The sequence below is a fragment of the Hylobates moloch genome, unplaced genomic scaffold (genome assembly GCF_009828535.3).
Source record: "Hylobates moloch isolate HMO894 unplaced genomic scaffold, HMol_V3 SCAFFOLD_10, whole genome shotgun sequence".
Lineage (NCBI taxonomy): Eukaryota > Metazoa > Chordata > Mammalia > Primates > Hylobatidae > Hylobates > Hylobates moloch.
In genome coordinates this window covers 24921772-24937501 of record NW_026652285.1, presented here as the reverse complement: position 1 = coordinate 24937501, position 15730 = coordinate 24921772, and the positions used below count along the sequence as shown (strand labels likewise).

The following is a 15730-nucleotide window of genomic DNA, read 5'->3' as shown; positions in this document are numbered from 1 at the left end:
TCTCTTTGTTATTGTTTCCTTTGTTGTGCAGAAACTTTTTAATTTGATGGCATCCCATTTGTTTATTTTTGCTTTGGTTGCCTGTGCTTGTGGGGTATTGCTCAAGAAATTTTTCCCAGACCAATGTCCTGGAGATTTTCCCCAATATTTTCTTGTAGTAGTTTCATAGTTCGAGGTCTTAGATTCAAGTCTTCAATCTAATTTGATTTGATTTTTGTATGTGGTGAGAAGGAGGGATCAAGTTTCATTCCTCTGCATAGAGATATCTAGTTTTCCCAGCATGGTTTATTGAAGAGAATGTCTTTTTCCCAGTGTAAGCTCTTGGCACCTTTGTTGAAAATGAGGTGACTAACCTGCACATTGTGCACATGTACCCTAAAACCTAAAGTATAATAAAAAAAATAAATAAATAAAAAAAAAAAAGAAAATGAGGTGACTGTAGGTGTGTGGTGAACTTTACTTTTCATGCAGACACCAGTCACATTGAATCAGAGGCCCAGTTTATTCCAATGTGACCTTACCTTAACTAGTTACATTCTCAATGACCCTATTTGGAGATGAATATCTGGGGAAACAAATCAATCCAAATATTGAAGTATCTCAGAGTGTGTCCATGGCCGATGATAACCGCAAATGAGTAACAGGCATCACAGTGGACAATAGCACAGTAACAAGAGGGTCAGACCCTTCAGGCAGGAGGTTCCGGGTTACTCCATCAGGCAATTATCTAGACAACAGAAGTGCTGGCTAGTGGTGAAGGGAGTATAGAACTTGTGGTAACTAATGGAGAAGATGAATGTGAGGTGAACCCTATTACAGTAGTAACTGTATCTTGTTCCATTTGGCCTTTATTTTATATCTCTCCTTCCCTTCTTTCTTCCTTCCTTCCTTCCCTCTTACCCTCCCTCACTTCCATTCTACCACCCTTTTCATACAGACACCAGTCGTATTGAATAAGAGGACCAGTTTATTCCAATGTGACCTTATTTAATTAGTTACATTCTCAATGACCTTATTTGGCTGTGAATTTCTGGGGGAAAAAATCAATCCAAATATGGAAGTATCTCAGAGCGTGTCCATGCCTAGTGATAACCACAAATGAGTAACAGCAATCACAGTGGACAACGGTATAGTAACTAGCAGCTCAGAACCTTCTGTCCCTCTTCTTTCCCTCCTCCTCTTCCTCCTTCTCCTAGAATTTCTGCTGTCCATCACAGTTAAGAAGCAAAGATTGGATCTGAGTGGAGCGAATGACAGATCATAGATAACATTTTCATTATCCTGTCCATATTTCTCAGATCTTAGTGTGCTTGGGCCAGTTGCTATTTGGCAGAATCTGCATCTCTGTGCCTAAGGGCTCTTGTATTGCAACTGCAGAAAGTCATGTCACCTGTGCATTCCACACAGAGGCCTATCACTCAACTCAACCAATGATCCTGGAGAACTGATTTACAAAGACCCTAGCTCCCTTATTCCTGAAGATGGAAATTGCTAATTTGTGTGTTTTTCGTCATTTCTGATAGTTTTCCCTTTGGTTTAAACTTTAGTTGGTCACTGTGATACTTACTGGCTCAATAGTGTACCCTTTTCTGTATCTCTTCCCTGATCCCTAATGGTGTGATCTGCACTTCCCAATAAACTACTTTCACTGGAATATTTTTCTCAGTGTCTGTTCTGGGAGAAACCACACTATGACATTACATTAACTCTCTCAGCCTCAATTTCCTCATCTCTACAATGGTAACATTAATACCTACTTTGAACATTTCCTCGAGAATAAATATTAATGAACATAAAGCATCTAGTCACTATCTATCAAATAGTAGGCAACCTAGAACATATTAGTTCTTTTTTTGTCCAGAAAACTCAAAAAATAATTTTAATATTGAATATAAGAATATATTTATAATAACTAACTAGATCAACTAAATTCTTTCTTTACTAGTTTTATTGAGGTACAATTAATAAAAATTGTGTATATGTAAGGTATAAAAGGTTATGTTTATATATATATATATATATATATACAGTGTGAAATAATCATATATTTATTAGCTCACATAGTTACCATTTCCTTTTTATTTTTGTGGTGTGAACATTTAAGATCCACTTGCTCAGCAAATTTCAGGTATACAATAAAGTATTTTAAACTATATCCACATTAGAGTGCACCAGATCTGCAGAACGTATTCATCTTATATAACTGATGTTGGTCATGAGAATGTGCTAGTTCTTCTCCTTTACCCCACTACCCAACAACTATCTCAGTCAGCGGCTTTTCTCTCTTTCTGGAATCTTCACAGCATTCCAGATATACAGTCTCAAAAGATGGTATCTGTATTTTATAAGGAATAACTTAAGTTTATTTTGCCTTGTTAATATGTATTCAGGAGAAGAAGAAGGAAGCCAAATAAGAATGGAAATGTTATCTGCAAATGTTACCTGCAAATACAGGAGATTACTCCTCCATTGTTAAGTCAACTTAAGTGCATGTCTTGCTAATGCAGAGTCCCAATGTAATTTTTACTTTAATGAGAGTTAAATATAAGTGCTCTTGGACAGAAAGAGAAGACCCTACCTTAAATCCGAGTCTCCATTTTTAGCTAAATAACATCACACATTAAAATTTTCCTCAGCTGGGAAGTGGAGGTAATAAAATATGACAGTCTGTTTTTATAATCAAATTAGGTAATATGTATGGTATGAAATATGTGTGTAAATCCCATATCAGGAATGCCCTAAAATAAAAAAAACCACCATGTGAGATGAAGGACAGTTTTGAGTTTATTAAGAAACATATAGGTAAGAGTCCCTGTTTCCAGGGAGATAACCCAAAATGATCATGAGAGGAATAAGGATAAAAGAACCACGAGGAGGACATTGAAAATGAAAACATGATTGTGAAGATTATTGATCAGTTGCAAAACCTAAGTTTCTTAGAGAAACAGAATGAAGCTGTTGACTTTAGAGTCAAGTTGAGACCATGACTCCAAATTGAAAATACATGAAGGTGGCACATGATCCGCAAGGTATAAAGAAAAAGAGAATCAGGATGAAGCACTCTACCCTCACTCAAGCTGATTCACAAGATGCTAAACATGCAGAGAAGTCATAAAAATTAGGGTGAGGAGGTTCACCCTAAGTTCACTTTGTTGGTTGTCATCACAGTTTGAAAGTAAATTTGTCCCCCAAAAGAGAAATCTGTTGCCAGAGGGTTACTGTATGGGGATGATGGTCCTCTGCGGAATCGATCAGCAGCAAGCAGGCTGACAGCAGCTGGTCACACAGGTGGGCTGGAAGCAAGTGGTCCTGCAGCACGTGGTCTCACAGCAGGCTGGGCGGCAGCAGGGCTGGCAGCAGGCTGGGCGGCAGCAGGGCTGGCAGCAGCTGGAGCCACAGCTCTGGTTTAGGCAACCAGGCAGGCAGACGCACGTGGGGTGGTAGCAGGTTCTCCTGCAGTAGACGGGTGCACAGCAGCTGGGCTGGCAGCAGCTGGACCCACAGCAGGTGGGCTGGCAGCAGGGTGTGCTGCAGCAGGAAGGCTGGCAGCAGCTGGTCACACAGGTGGGCTGGCAGCAGGTGTTTTGACAGCAAGTTGGGTGACAGCAAGGCTGGCAGCAGCTGGACACACAGCAGGAGGGCTGGCAGCAAGGTGTGCTGCGGCAGGTGGTCACAGTTGTGGGCTTCCAGCAGGTGGTCCTGCAGCAGGTGGTCCTGCAGCAGGTAGGCTGACAGCAAGGGGAGCAACAGTGGGTCATGGTGTCAGGAGTGGAGGGTGGGCTTCTGTTCAGAGGCGAGTTTCCCAGAATCTGATGACCCCTTGCAATCTGGACCTTTTATACACCTGGCCTCCAAAGTTTCCACCAATCAGCAGCACTTTTCCTTGTTGCTGTTTACATTGTTTTCCACAGTCATTTTGGTATTGTCAAAGGCAAAGTCGTTTCCTAAAGGTTATGAATCTTTTGAAAGTAAGTGTTTAATCTGTTTCTTAATTGTGAATTACTCATAGAAACTTTGTTTCAGATAAAAGGAAGCCCATCTCATCATCAGCATCGTTCCTGCTCTGACCATCTTCTGGTGATGTGATAGTTCCTGGTGACTGGGGAGGCTCAGGAAGTTCTCTCTACCCAGCCTTATTCTTTGGCTGTATGTAGGTTGGCAAGTGTCTGTGGGGAGAAGCGTGATGCTGATATGTTTACAAAGACAAAATGAATCCATGCCTGTGTTCAAGACTGTTCACCCATCAAAATCTGATTCAAGACTAACAGGCATCTCTCTCTGTACAACCCACACCACCTGTGTCTTTCAGCTCCATCAAAGTCACTTGGGAAAAGGGTGATTGGTACAGTGTGTTCTATGTGGCAGAGCAGAACCAGAGCAGGTGGGTACAAGGAGAAGTCCAATGGGATTTAGATAGCATCAGGCAATCTTTGCCCTGGGGTGACCATTCATTCTGATTTGTCTGGGAGAGAGGGGCTTACCAGAATGAAAATGTGGGACTTTCTGTAACATAAGTGCTTTAGACTCAGGCAAGCCAGCACGAGCTGTGGCTCTAGCCCTAACTCTGGTACTAGCATAGTCAGTGCCATTTCTTCTGTCTTTCTCCATTTCTTTTTAATGAAGGAATTAGATGAGTTGAGATGATAGCTGATTCGTCTTGGAGTTCTAACATATCAAAACATTTTTAAGGTATATCATTCATTTCAGAAGAATGCAAATTATTAATTTCCAACTTGTTATAACTTTGTAAATACAGCTATGTCCCCATTACCAGGTTAGGAAATAGAAATTGGTCCCATTCCCTTTAAATTATATTCCCTTACTCATCCCAAAAAACAGCTAATCACTCTATCAAGTTGTAACCCTGTAGGTCAATCTGGCTTTTCCTTTTCTGCTTCTGTGTGAATAAAAATTATAATATTTGCTTCTCTATTTCTTTTGCATAATCAAAAGTAATAATTATTGCCTAGTCATTTTGCACTCTTTATGTCAGCTGATTAGAAAGCAGAGAACAGAGTTCTTGTTTGTTGAGGGGTAATTATCCTGAAGTCCTAGAATGTAGGAGAATGTATCTGTAACTCAGGAGATTTACTGAACATATTAATTTACCAGCACTGCCGTGATATACCACTACAAACCAAGTGGCTTAAATGTATTTTCCCATAGTTCTGAAGGCTAGCAGTCTGAATTTAAGGTGTTGACAAGGTTGTTTTCACCTGAGGACTGTTAGGAAACCATCTGTTCCAGGTCTCTCTCCTTGATGTGTAGATGTCTGTCTTCTCTATGTGTCTCTTACGTGACCTTCCTTCTAGATGCACACTGCCTCTGAACTTCCCCATTCTATACAGGCATCAGTCCTATTGAATCAGAGGCCTAACTGATTTCCATATGACCGGATCTTAACTAAGTACATTTTCAATGACCCTATTTGAATACGAATTTTGGGAGACACAAGTCAACCTATAACACTGGAGAATCTCATAGTGTGTCCATGCCCAGTGAAAACCACAAATGAGTGAAAACAGCAATCACAGTGGACAATGGTACAGTAACTAGGGGCTCAGACCCTCCTGTTCCTTTTCTTCCTCTCCTCCTCTCCCTCCTTTTCCTAGAATTTCTGGCTATCCATCACATTAAAAAGCAAAGATTGGATCTAAGTGGAGCAAATGGCAGATCATAGATAACATTTTCATTATCCTGCTCCTATTTCTCAGGTCTCAGTGTGCTCAGGCCAGTTTCTATCTGCCAGAATCTGCATCTCTGTGCCTACAGGCTTTTGTATTGCCACTGTAGAAAGTAATGTCACCTGTGCATGCCACACAGAGAAAAACACTCAAACAGTGATTCTGGAGAGCTGATTTACAAAGACCCTAGCTCCTTTATTTCAAAGTTGGAGAATTCTAATTTGTGTGTTTTTCGTCATTTCTGATAGTTTTCCCTTTGGTTTAAACTTTAGTTGGTCACTGTGATACTTACTGGCTCAATAGTGTACCCTTTTCTGTATCTCTTCCCTGATCCCTAATGGTGTGATCTGCACTTCCCAATAACTACTTTCACTGGAATATTTTTCTAAGTATCTGTTCTTGGAGAAACCACACTATGACATTACATTAACTCTCTCAGCCTCAATTTCCTCATCCCTACAATGGTAACATTAATACCTACTTTGAATGTTTCTTCGAGAATAAACATTAGCGAACATAATAAAGCATTTAGTCACTACCTATCAAATAGTAGGCAACCTAGAACATATTAGTTCTTTTTTTGTCCAGAAAACTTTAAAAATAATTTTAATATTAAAGATAAGAATATAGTTATAATAGCTAAGTAGATCGATTAAATTCTTACTTCACTAGCTTTATTGAGGTATAATTAACAAATAAAAATTGTGTATATGGGCAGGTTGTGGTGGCTCACGCCTGTAATCCCAGCACTTTGGGAGGCCGAGGCAGGTGGATCATGAAGTCAGTAGATCAAGACCATCCTGGTTATCATGGTGAAACTCTGCCTCTACTAAAAATACAAAAAATTAGCCAGGCGTGGTGGCAGGCACCTGTAGTCCCAGCTACTTGGGAGGCTGAGGCAGGAGAATGGTGTGAACCCAGAAGGCGGAGCTTGCAGTGAGCCGAGATAGCGCCACTGCACTCCAGCCTGGGCAACAGAGTGAGACTCCATCTCAAAAAAAAAAAAAATTGTGTATATGTAAGGTATAAAAGGTTATGTTTTGATGTATATTCATTGTGAAATAATCACATATTTATTAGCTCACATCGTTACCATTTCCTTTTTATTTTTGTGGTGGGAACATTTAAGATCCACTTTCTCAGCAAATTTCAGGTATACAGTGAAGCATTTTAAACTATATCCACATTAGTGTACACCAGATCTGCAGAACTTATTCATCTTATATAACTGATGTTGGTCAAAGAGAATGTGCTAGTTCTTCATCTCCTTTACCCCAACACCCAATGACTATCCCAATCAGCAGCTTTTCTCTCTCTCTGGAATCTTCAAAGCATTCCAGATATACAATCTCAAAAGATGACATCTGTATTTTATAAGGAATAACTTAAGTTCATTTTGTTTTGTCAATATGTATTCAGGAGAAGAAGAAGGAGGCCATATAAGAACGGAAGTGTTATCTGCAAGTACAGGAGATTACTCCTCCATTGTTAAGTCAACTTAAGTCCATGTCTTGCTAATGCTGGGTCCCAATGTAATTCTTTCTTTATTGAGAGTTAAATATATGTGCCCTTGGACAGAAAGAGAAGATCCAACTTTACATCTGAGTCTGTCTATTGTTAACTAAATAACATCACACATTAAAATTTTCTCAGCTGGAAAGTGGAAGTAATAAAACATGACTGTCTTTTTTGATAATCAAATTAGGTAACATATGTGGTATGCAATATGTGTGTAAATTCTATATCAGGAATGCCTTAAAATCAAAAAACCCCACCATGTTAGATGAAGAACAGTTTTGAGTTTATTAAGAAACATATAGGTAAGAATCCCTGTTTCTAGGGAGATAACCCAAAATGATCATGAAAAGAAGGATACAAGAACCATGAGGAGGACATTGAAAATGAAAACGTGATTGTGAAGATTATTGATCAGTTGCAAAACCTGTTTCTTAGAGAAAGAGGATGAAGCTGTTGACTTTAAAGTCAAGCTGAGACCATGACTCCAAATTGAAAATACATGAAGGTGGCACATGATCCGCAAGGTGTAAAGAAAAAGAGAATCAGGTTGAAGCACTCTACCCTCACTCAAGCTGATTCACAAGATGCTAAACATGCAGAGAAGTCACAAAAATTAGGGTGAGGAGGTTCACCCTAAGTTCACTTTGTTGGTTGTCATCACAGTTTGAAAGTAAATTTGTCCTCCAAAAGATAAATCTGTTGCCAGAGGGTTATTGTGTGAGGATGATGGTCGTCTGCAGAATTGATCAGCAGCAAGCAGGCTGACAGCAGCTGGTCACACAGGTGGGCTGGAAGCAAGTGGTCCTGCAGCACGTGGTCTCACAGCAGGCTGGGAAGCAGCAGAGCTGGCAGGAGCTGGAGCCACAGTTCTGGTTTAGGCAACCAGGCAGGCAGACACATGTGGGGTGGTAGCAGATTCTCCTACAGTAGACGGGTGCACAGCAGCTGGGCTGGCAGCAGCTGGACCCACAGCTGGTTTGGCCACAGCAGCTGGACCCACAGCAGGTGGGCTGGCAGCAGGGTGTGCTGCAGCAGGATGGCTGGCAGCAGCTGGTCACACAGGTGGGCTGGCAGCAGGTGGTCCTACAGCAGGTGTTTTGACAGCAAGTTGGGCGGCAGCAAGGCTGGCAGCAGCTGGACACACAGCAGGAGGGCTGGCAGCAGGGTGTGCTGCGGCAGATGGTCACAGTGGTGGGCTGCCAGCAGGTGGTCCTGCAGCACGTAGGCTGACAGCAAGGGGAGCAGCAGTGGGTCATGGTGTCAGGGGTGGAGGGTGGACTTCTGTTCAGCGGTGAGTTTCCCAGAATCTGATGACCCCTTGCAATCTGGACCTTTTATACCCCTGGCCTCCAAGTTTTCCACCAATCAGCAGGACTTACCCTTCTCGCTGTTTACGTTGTTTTCTACAGTCAGTCTGGGATTGTCAAAGGGGAAGTTGTTTCCTAAAGATTATGAATCTTTTGAAAGTAAGAGTTCAATCTGTTTCTTAATTGTGTTTACTCACAGAAAGTTTGTTTCAGATAAAAGGAAGCCCGTCTCATCATCAGCGTCATTCCTGCTCTGACCATCTTCTGATTATGTGATAGTTCCTGGTGACCAGGGAGGCTGAGGAAGTTCTTTCTACCCAGCCTCATTCTTTGGTTGTATGTAAGTTGGCAAGTGTATGCAGGGAGAATCATGATGCTGATATGTTCATGAAGACAAAATGAATCCATGCCCATGCTCAAGACTGTTCAACCACCAAAATCTGATTCAAGACTAACAGGCATCTCTCTCTGTACAACCCACACCACCTGTGTCTTTCAGCTTCATCAAAGTCACTTGGGAAAAGGGTGATTGGTACAGTGTGTTCTATGTGGCAGAGCAAAACCAAAGCAGGTGGGTACAAGGAGAAGTCCAGTGGGATTTAGATAACATCAGGCAATCTTTGCCCTGGGGTGACCATTCATCCTGATTTGTTGGGGAGTGAGGGGCTTACCAGAATGAAAATGTGGGACTTTCTGTAACATAAGTGCTTTAGATTCAGGCAAACCAGCACTAGCTGTGGCTCTAGCCCTAACTGTCGTACTAGCATAGTCAGTGCCATTTCTTCTCTATGTCTTTCTCCATTTCTTTTTAATGAAGGAATTAGATGAGTTGAGATGATAGCTGATTCGTCTTGGAGTTCTAACATATTAAAGCATTTTTTAGGTACACCATTCATTTCGGAAGAATGCCAATTATTAATTTCCAACTTGATATAATTTTGTTAATACATCTATGCTCCCATTATCAGGTTAGGAAATAGAAATTAATCCCATTCCCTTTAAATTATATTCCTTTACTCATCCCAAAAAACCACTAATCACTCTATCAAGTTGTAACCCTGTAGGTCAATTTGGCTATTCCTTTTTTACTTCTGTGTGAATAAAAATTATAATATTTCCTTCTCTATTTCTGTTGCATAACCAGAGGTAATAATTATTGCCTAGTCATTTTGCACTCTTCATGTCAGCAGATCAGAAGACAGAGAAAAGAGTTCCTATTTGGTGAGGGGTGATTATCCTGTTTTCATGGCATGTAGGAGAATGTATCTGTAGCTCAGGAGATTTACTGAACATATTAATTTACTAGCACTGCCGTGATAAACCACTACAAACCAAGTGGCTTAAATTTATATTCTCGCAGTTCTGAAGGCTAGCAGTCTGAATTTAAGGTGTTGACAAGGTTGTTTTCACCTGAGGACTGTTACGAATGCATCTGTTCCAGGTCTGTCTCCTTGACGTGTGGATGTCTGTCTTCTCCATGTGTCTCTAACATGACCTTCCTTCTAGATGCACATTGCCTCTGAACTTTCCCATTCTATACAGGCATCAGTAATATTGAATCAGACGCCTGATTCCAATACGACCAGATCTTAAGTAATTACATTTTCAATATCCCTATTTGAATATGAATTTTGGGGGACACAAGTCAACCCATAACATTGGAGAATCTCATAGTGTGTCCATTCCCAGTGATAACCACAAATGAGTGAAAACAGCAATCACAGTGGACAATGGTACAGTAACTAGCAGCTCAGACCCTTCTGTCCATTTTCTTCCTCTCCTCCTCTCCCTCCTTTTCCTAGAATTTCTGGCTATCCTCACAGTTAAGGAGCAAAGAATAAATCTGAGTAGAGCAAACGGCAGATCATAGATAACGTTTTCATTATCCCATCCATATATTTTGGATCTTAGTATGCTCAGTCCAGTTCTATCTTCCAGAATCTGCATCTCTGTGCCTAAAGGCTCTTGTATTGCACCTGCAGAAAGTCATGTCACTTCTTCATGCCACACAGCGAAAAACACTCAGCCATTGATTCTGGAGAGCTGATTTACAAAAACCCTAGCTCCTTTATTCCTGAAGTTGGAGAATGCTAATTTATGTGATTTTCATAATTTCTGATAGTTTTTCCTTTGGTTTAAGCTTTAGTTAGTCACTGTGATACTTACCAGCTCAATAGTGTACCCTTTTCTGTATCACTTTCCTGATCCCTACCGGCGTGATGTGCACTTCCCCATAAACTGCTTTCACTGGAATATTTTTCTCGGTATCTGTTCTGGGAGAAACCACACTGACATTACATTAACTCTGTCAGCCTCAATTTCCTCCTCTCTACAATGGTAACATTAATACCTACTTTGAACATTTCTTTGAGAATAAATATTAATGAAAATAAAGCATTTTTTAGTCATTACCTATCAAATAGAAGTCAACCCAGAACATATTAGTTCTTTTTTTGTCCAGAAAACTTAAAAAATAATTTTAATTTTGAAGACAATGTATGTATAATAACTAACCAGATCAACTAAATTCTTTCTTTACTAGCTTTTTTGAGGTATAATTAACAAGTAAAAATTGTGTATGTGTAAGGTATAAAAGGTTATGTTTTGATATATATATTCATTGTGAAATAATCACATATTTATTAGCTCACATAGTTACCATTTCCTTTTTATTTTTGTGGTGGGAACATGTAAGATCCACTTTCTCAGCAAATTTCAGGTATACAATAAAGTATTTTAAACTATATCCAAATTAGTGTACACCAGATCTGCAGAGCTTATTTGTCTTATATAACTGATGTTGATCAAAGAGAATGTACTAGCTCTCAGAGAAATGCAAATCAAAACCACAGTGAGATACCATCTCACACCAGTTAGAATGGCCATCATTAAAAAATCAGGAAACAACAGGTGCTGGAGGGGATGTGGAGAAATAGGAACACATTTGCACTGTTGGTGGGACTGTAAACTAGTTCAACCATTGTGGAAGTCAGTGTGGCGATTCCTCAGGGATCTAGAACTAGAAATACCATTTGACCCAGCCATCCCATCACTGGGTATATACCCAAAGGAGTATAAATCATGCTGCTATAAAGACACATGCACACGTATGTTTATTGCAGCACTATTCACAATAGCAAAGACTTGGAACCAACCCAAATGTCCAACAACGATAGACTGGATTAAGAAAATGTGGCACATATACACCATGGAATACTATGCAGCCATAAAAAATGATGAGTTCGTGTCCTTTGTAGGGACATGGATGAAACTGGAAAACATCATTCTCAGTAAACTATCGCAAGGACAAAAAACCAAACACCGCATGTTCTCACTCAAAGGTGGGAATTGAACAATGAGAACTCATGGACACAGGAAGGGGAACATCACATTCCGGGTACTGTTGTGGGGTGGGGGGTGGGGGGGGCGGGGACAGCATTAGGAGATATACCTAATGCTAAATGACGAGCTAATGGGTGCAGGAAATCAACATGGCACATGGATACATATGTAACAAACCTGCACATTGTGCACATGTACCCTAAAACCTAAAGTATAATAAAAAAAATAAAAAAAAATAAAAAAAAGAGAATGTACTAGCTCTTCATCTCCTTTACCCCAACACCCAACGACTATCCCAGTCAGCAGCTTTTCTCTCTCTCTGGAATCTTCACAGCATCCCAGATATACAGTCTCAAAAGATGGCATCTGCACTTTATAAGGAATAACTTAAGTTCATTTTGCCTTGTCAATATGTATTCAGGAGAAGAAGAAGGAGGCCGTATAAGAAGGGAAACGTTATCTGCAAATACAGGAGATTATTCCTCCATTGTTAAGTCAACTTAAGTCCATATCTTGCTAATGCCGATTCCCAATATAGTTTTTTTCTTTATTGAGAGTTAAATGTAAGTGCCCTTGGACAGAAAGAGAAGACCTAACTTTGCATCTGAGTCTGTCCATTTTTAGCTAAATAATATTACGCATTAAAATTTTCTCAGCTGGAAAGTGGAGATAATAAAACACGACTGTCTGTTTTGATAATCAAATTAGGTAACATATATGGTATGCAGTATGTGTGTAAATCCCATATCAGGAATGCTGTAAAATAAAAAAAAACCATGTGATATGAAGAAAGGTTTTGAGTTTATTAAGAAACATATAGGTAAGAATCCCTGTTTCTAGGGAGATAACCCAAAGTGATCATGAAAAGAAGGACACAAGAAACACGAGGAGGACATTGAAAATGAAAACATGGTTGTGAAGATTATTCATCACAATAATCTTCAGGTTGCAAAACCTAGGCTTCTTAGAGAAAGAGAATGAAGCTCTTGACTTTAGAGTCAAGCTGAGACCATGACTCCAAATTGAAAATACATGAGGCTGGCACATGATCTACAAGGTATAAAGAAAAAAAGAATCAGGATGAAGTACTCTGCCCTCCCTCAAGCTGATTCATAAGATGTTAAACACACAGAGAAGTCATAAAAACTAGGGTGAGCATGCTGGTTGTCAGCAAAGTTTGAAAGAAAATTTGTCCTCCAAGAGGAGGACAGAAGGTTGCCGGAAGGTTGTTGTGTGAGGATGATGGTCCTCTGGAGAGTTGGTCAGCAGCAAGAAGGCTGGCAGCAGCTGATCACAGAAGTGGGCTGGAAGCAAGTGGTCCTGCAGCAGGTGGTCTCACAGCAGGCTGGGCGGCAGCAGGGCTGGCAGCAGCTGGAGTCACAGCTCTGGTTTAGGCAACCAGGCAGGCAGACACACGTGGGGTGGTAGCAGGTTCTCCTGCAGTAGACGGGTGCACAGAAGCTGGGCTGGCAGCAGCTGGACCCACAGCTGATTTGGCCACAGCAGCTGGACCCACAGCAGGTGGGCTGGCAGCAGGGTGTGCTGCAGCAGGAAGGCTGGCAGCAGCTGGTCACGCAGGTGGGCTGGCAGCAGGTGGTCCTACAGCAGGTGTTTTGACAGCAAGTTGGGTGGCAGCAAGGTTGGCAGCAGCTGGACACACAGCAGGAGGGCTGGCAGCAGGGTGTGCTGCAGCAGGTGGTCACTGTGGTGGGCTGCCAGCAGGTGGTCCTGCAGCATGTAGGCTGACAGCAAGGGGAGCAGCAGTGGGTCATTGTGTCAGGGGTCAAGGGTGGGCTTTTGTTCAGAGGTGAGTTTCCCAGAATCTGATGACCCCTTGCAATCTGGACCTTTTATACACCTGGCCTCCAAAGTTTCCACCAATCAGCAGGACTTTTCCTTGTTGCTGTTTACATTGTTTTCCACAGTCATTTTGGTATTGTCAAAGGAGAAGTTGTTTCCTAAAGATTATGAATCTTTTGAAAGTAAGGGTTTAGTCTGTTGCTTAATTGTAGTTTACGCATAGAAATTTGTTTTCGATAAAAGGAAGCCCATCTCATCATCTGCATCTTTCCTGATGTGACCATCTTCTGATTATGTGATAGTTCCTGGTGACCGGTTAGGCTCAGGAAGTTCTCTCTACCCAGCCGCCTTCTTTGGTTGTGTGTAGATTGGGAAGTGTCTGTGGGGGGAAGCGTGATGCTGATGTGTTCACAATGACTAAATGAATTCATGTCTGTGGCCTAGACTGTTCAGCCACCAAAGTCTGATTCAAGACTAAGAGGCATTGCTCTCTGTACAATCCACACCACCTGTGTCTTTCAGCTCCATCAAAGTCACTTGGGAAGAGGGTGATTGGTACAGTGTATTTTATGTGTCAGAGAGAACCAAAGCAGGTGGGTACAAGCAGAAGTCCAGTGGGATTTAGATAACATCAGGCAATCTTTGCCCTGGGGTGACCATTCATCCTGATTTGTCTGGGAGTGACGGGCTTACCAGGATGAGAATATGGGGCTTTCTGTAACATAACTGCTTTAGATTCAGGCAAACCTGCGTGAGCTGTGGCTCTAGCCCTAACTCTGGTACTAACACAGTAAGGGCCATTTCTTCTCTCTCTGTCTATTTCTTTTTAATGAAGGAATTAGATGAGTTGAGATGATACCTGATTTGTCTTGGAGTTCTAACATATTAAAACATTTTTTAGGGATCCCATTCATTTTGGAAGAATGCAAATTATTAATTTCCAACTTGATATAACTGTAAATACATGTGTGTTCCCATTACCGGGTTAGGAAATAGAAATTAATCCCATTCCCTTTCAGTTATATTTCCTTACTCATCCCCCAAAACTGCTAATCACTCTATCAAGTTGTAACCCTGTAGGTCAATTTGGCTTTTCCTTTTTTACTTCTGTGTGAATAAAAATTATAATATTTGTTTCTCTATTTCTTTTGCATAATCTCAAGTAATAATTATTGCCTAGTCATTTTGCACTCTTCATGTCAGCAGATTAGAAGGCAGAGAACAGAGTTGGTGAGGGGTAATTATCCTGAAGGCATAGAATGTAGGAGAATGTATCTGTAGCTCAGGAGATTTACTGAATATGTTAATTTACTAGGACTGCCATGATAAACCACTACAAACCAAGTGGCTGAAATTTATTTCCTCACAGTTCTGAAAGCTAGTAGTCTGAATTTAAGGTGTTGACAAGGTTGTTTTTACCTGAGGACTGTTAGGAAAGCATCTATTCCAGGTATCTCTGCTTGACTTGTAAATGTCTGTCTTCTCTATGTGTCTCTTACATGATCTTCCTTCCAAATGCACATGGCGTCTGAACTGCCCCATTCTATACAGGCATCAGTCCTATTGAATCAGAGGTCTATCTTGTTCCGATATGACCTGATCTTAACTAATTACATTTTCAATGACCTTATTTGAATATGAATTTTGGGGGGTACATTCAACCCATAACACTGGAGAATCTCATAGCGTGTCCATGCTCAGTGATAACCACAAATGAGTGAAAACAGCAATCACAGCGGACAATGGTACAGTAACTAGCGGCTCAGACCCTTTGGGCAGGAACATCTGGGTTACTCCTTCTGGAAATTATCTAGAGCAGCAAAAGTGCTGGACAGTGGTGAAGGAAGTGTAGACTTTTGATAATTAATGGAGATTATGACTGTCAGGTGCACCCTATTATAGCAGCAGTAACTGTTGCTTGTTCCATTGGCCTTCATTTTACATATCTCTCCTCCTCCTTTCTTTGCTTCTTAATTTCTCCTCCCTCCCTTCCTTCCTTCCTTCTTTCCTTCCTTCCTTCCTTTCTTCCTTCCTTCCTTCCTTCCTTCCTTCCTTCCTTCCTTCCTCCCTCCCTCCCTC

General features: G+C 41.0%; 3 protein-coding genes across 4 annotated transcripts; all 3 read right to left on the bottom strand.

Annotated features, from left to right (window-relative positions):
* Nucleotides 1–3251: 3251 nt before the first annotated feature.
* Nucleotides 3252–3758, bottom strand: LOC116474150 (keratin-associated protein 9-4). 2 transcript variants are annotated; one of them, XM_032162621.1, is made up of 2 exons: nucleotides 3352–3758; nucleotides 3252–3309 (listed from the first exon to the last, which is right to left on the bottom strand). In XM_032162621.1, the coding sequence occupies exons 1-2, from the start codon at nucleotides 3756–3758 to the stop codon at nucleotides 3252–3254; spliced, it is 465 nt and encodes a 154-aa protein (XP_032018512.1). The 2 variants fall into 2 exon arrangements, with proteins under 2 accessions (XP_032018512.1, XP_032018511.1); XM_032162620.1 differs by having other exon boundaries at nucleotides 3252–3758.
* A 4190-nt stretch (nucleotides 3759–7948) lies between these two features.
* LOC116474149 (keratin-associated protein 9-7-like) lies at nucleotides 7949–8458 on the bottom strand. The gene has a single exon (XM_032162619.1). The coding sequence runs from the start codon at nucleotides 8456–8458 to the stop codon at nucleotides 7949–7951; it is 510 nt and encodes a 169-aa protein (XP_032018510.1).
* Nucleotides 8459–13113: 4655 nt separating this feature from the next.
* On the bottom strand, nucleotides 13114–13623 carry LOC116474148 (keratin-associated protein 9-7). The gene has a single exon (XM_032162618.1). It carries the CDS (start codon nucleotides 13621–13623, stop codon nucleotides 13114–13116), a length of 510 nt encoding a protein of 169 aa, XP_032018509.1.
* Between the last annotated feature and the right edge of the window lie 2107 nt (nucleotides 13624–15730).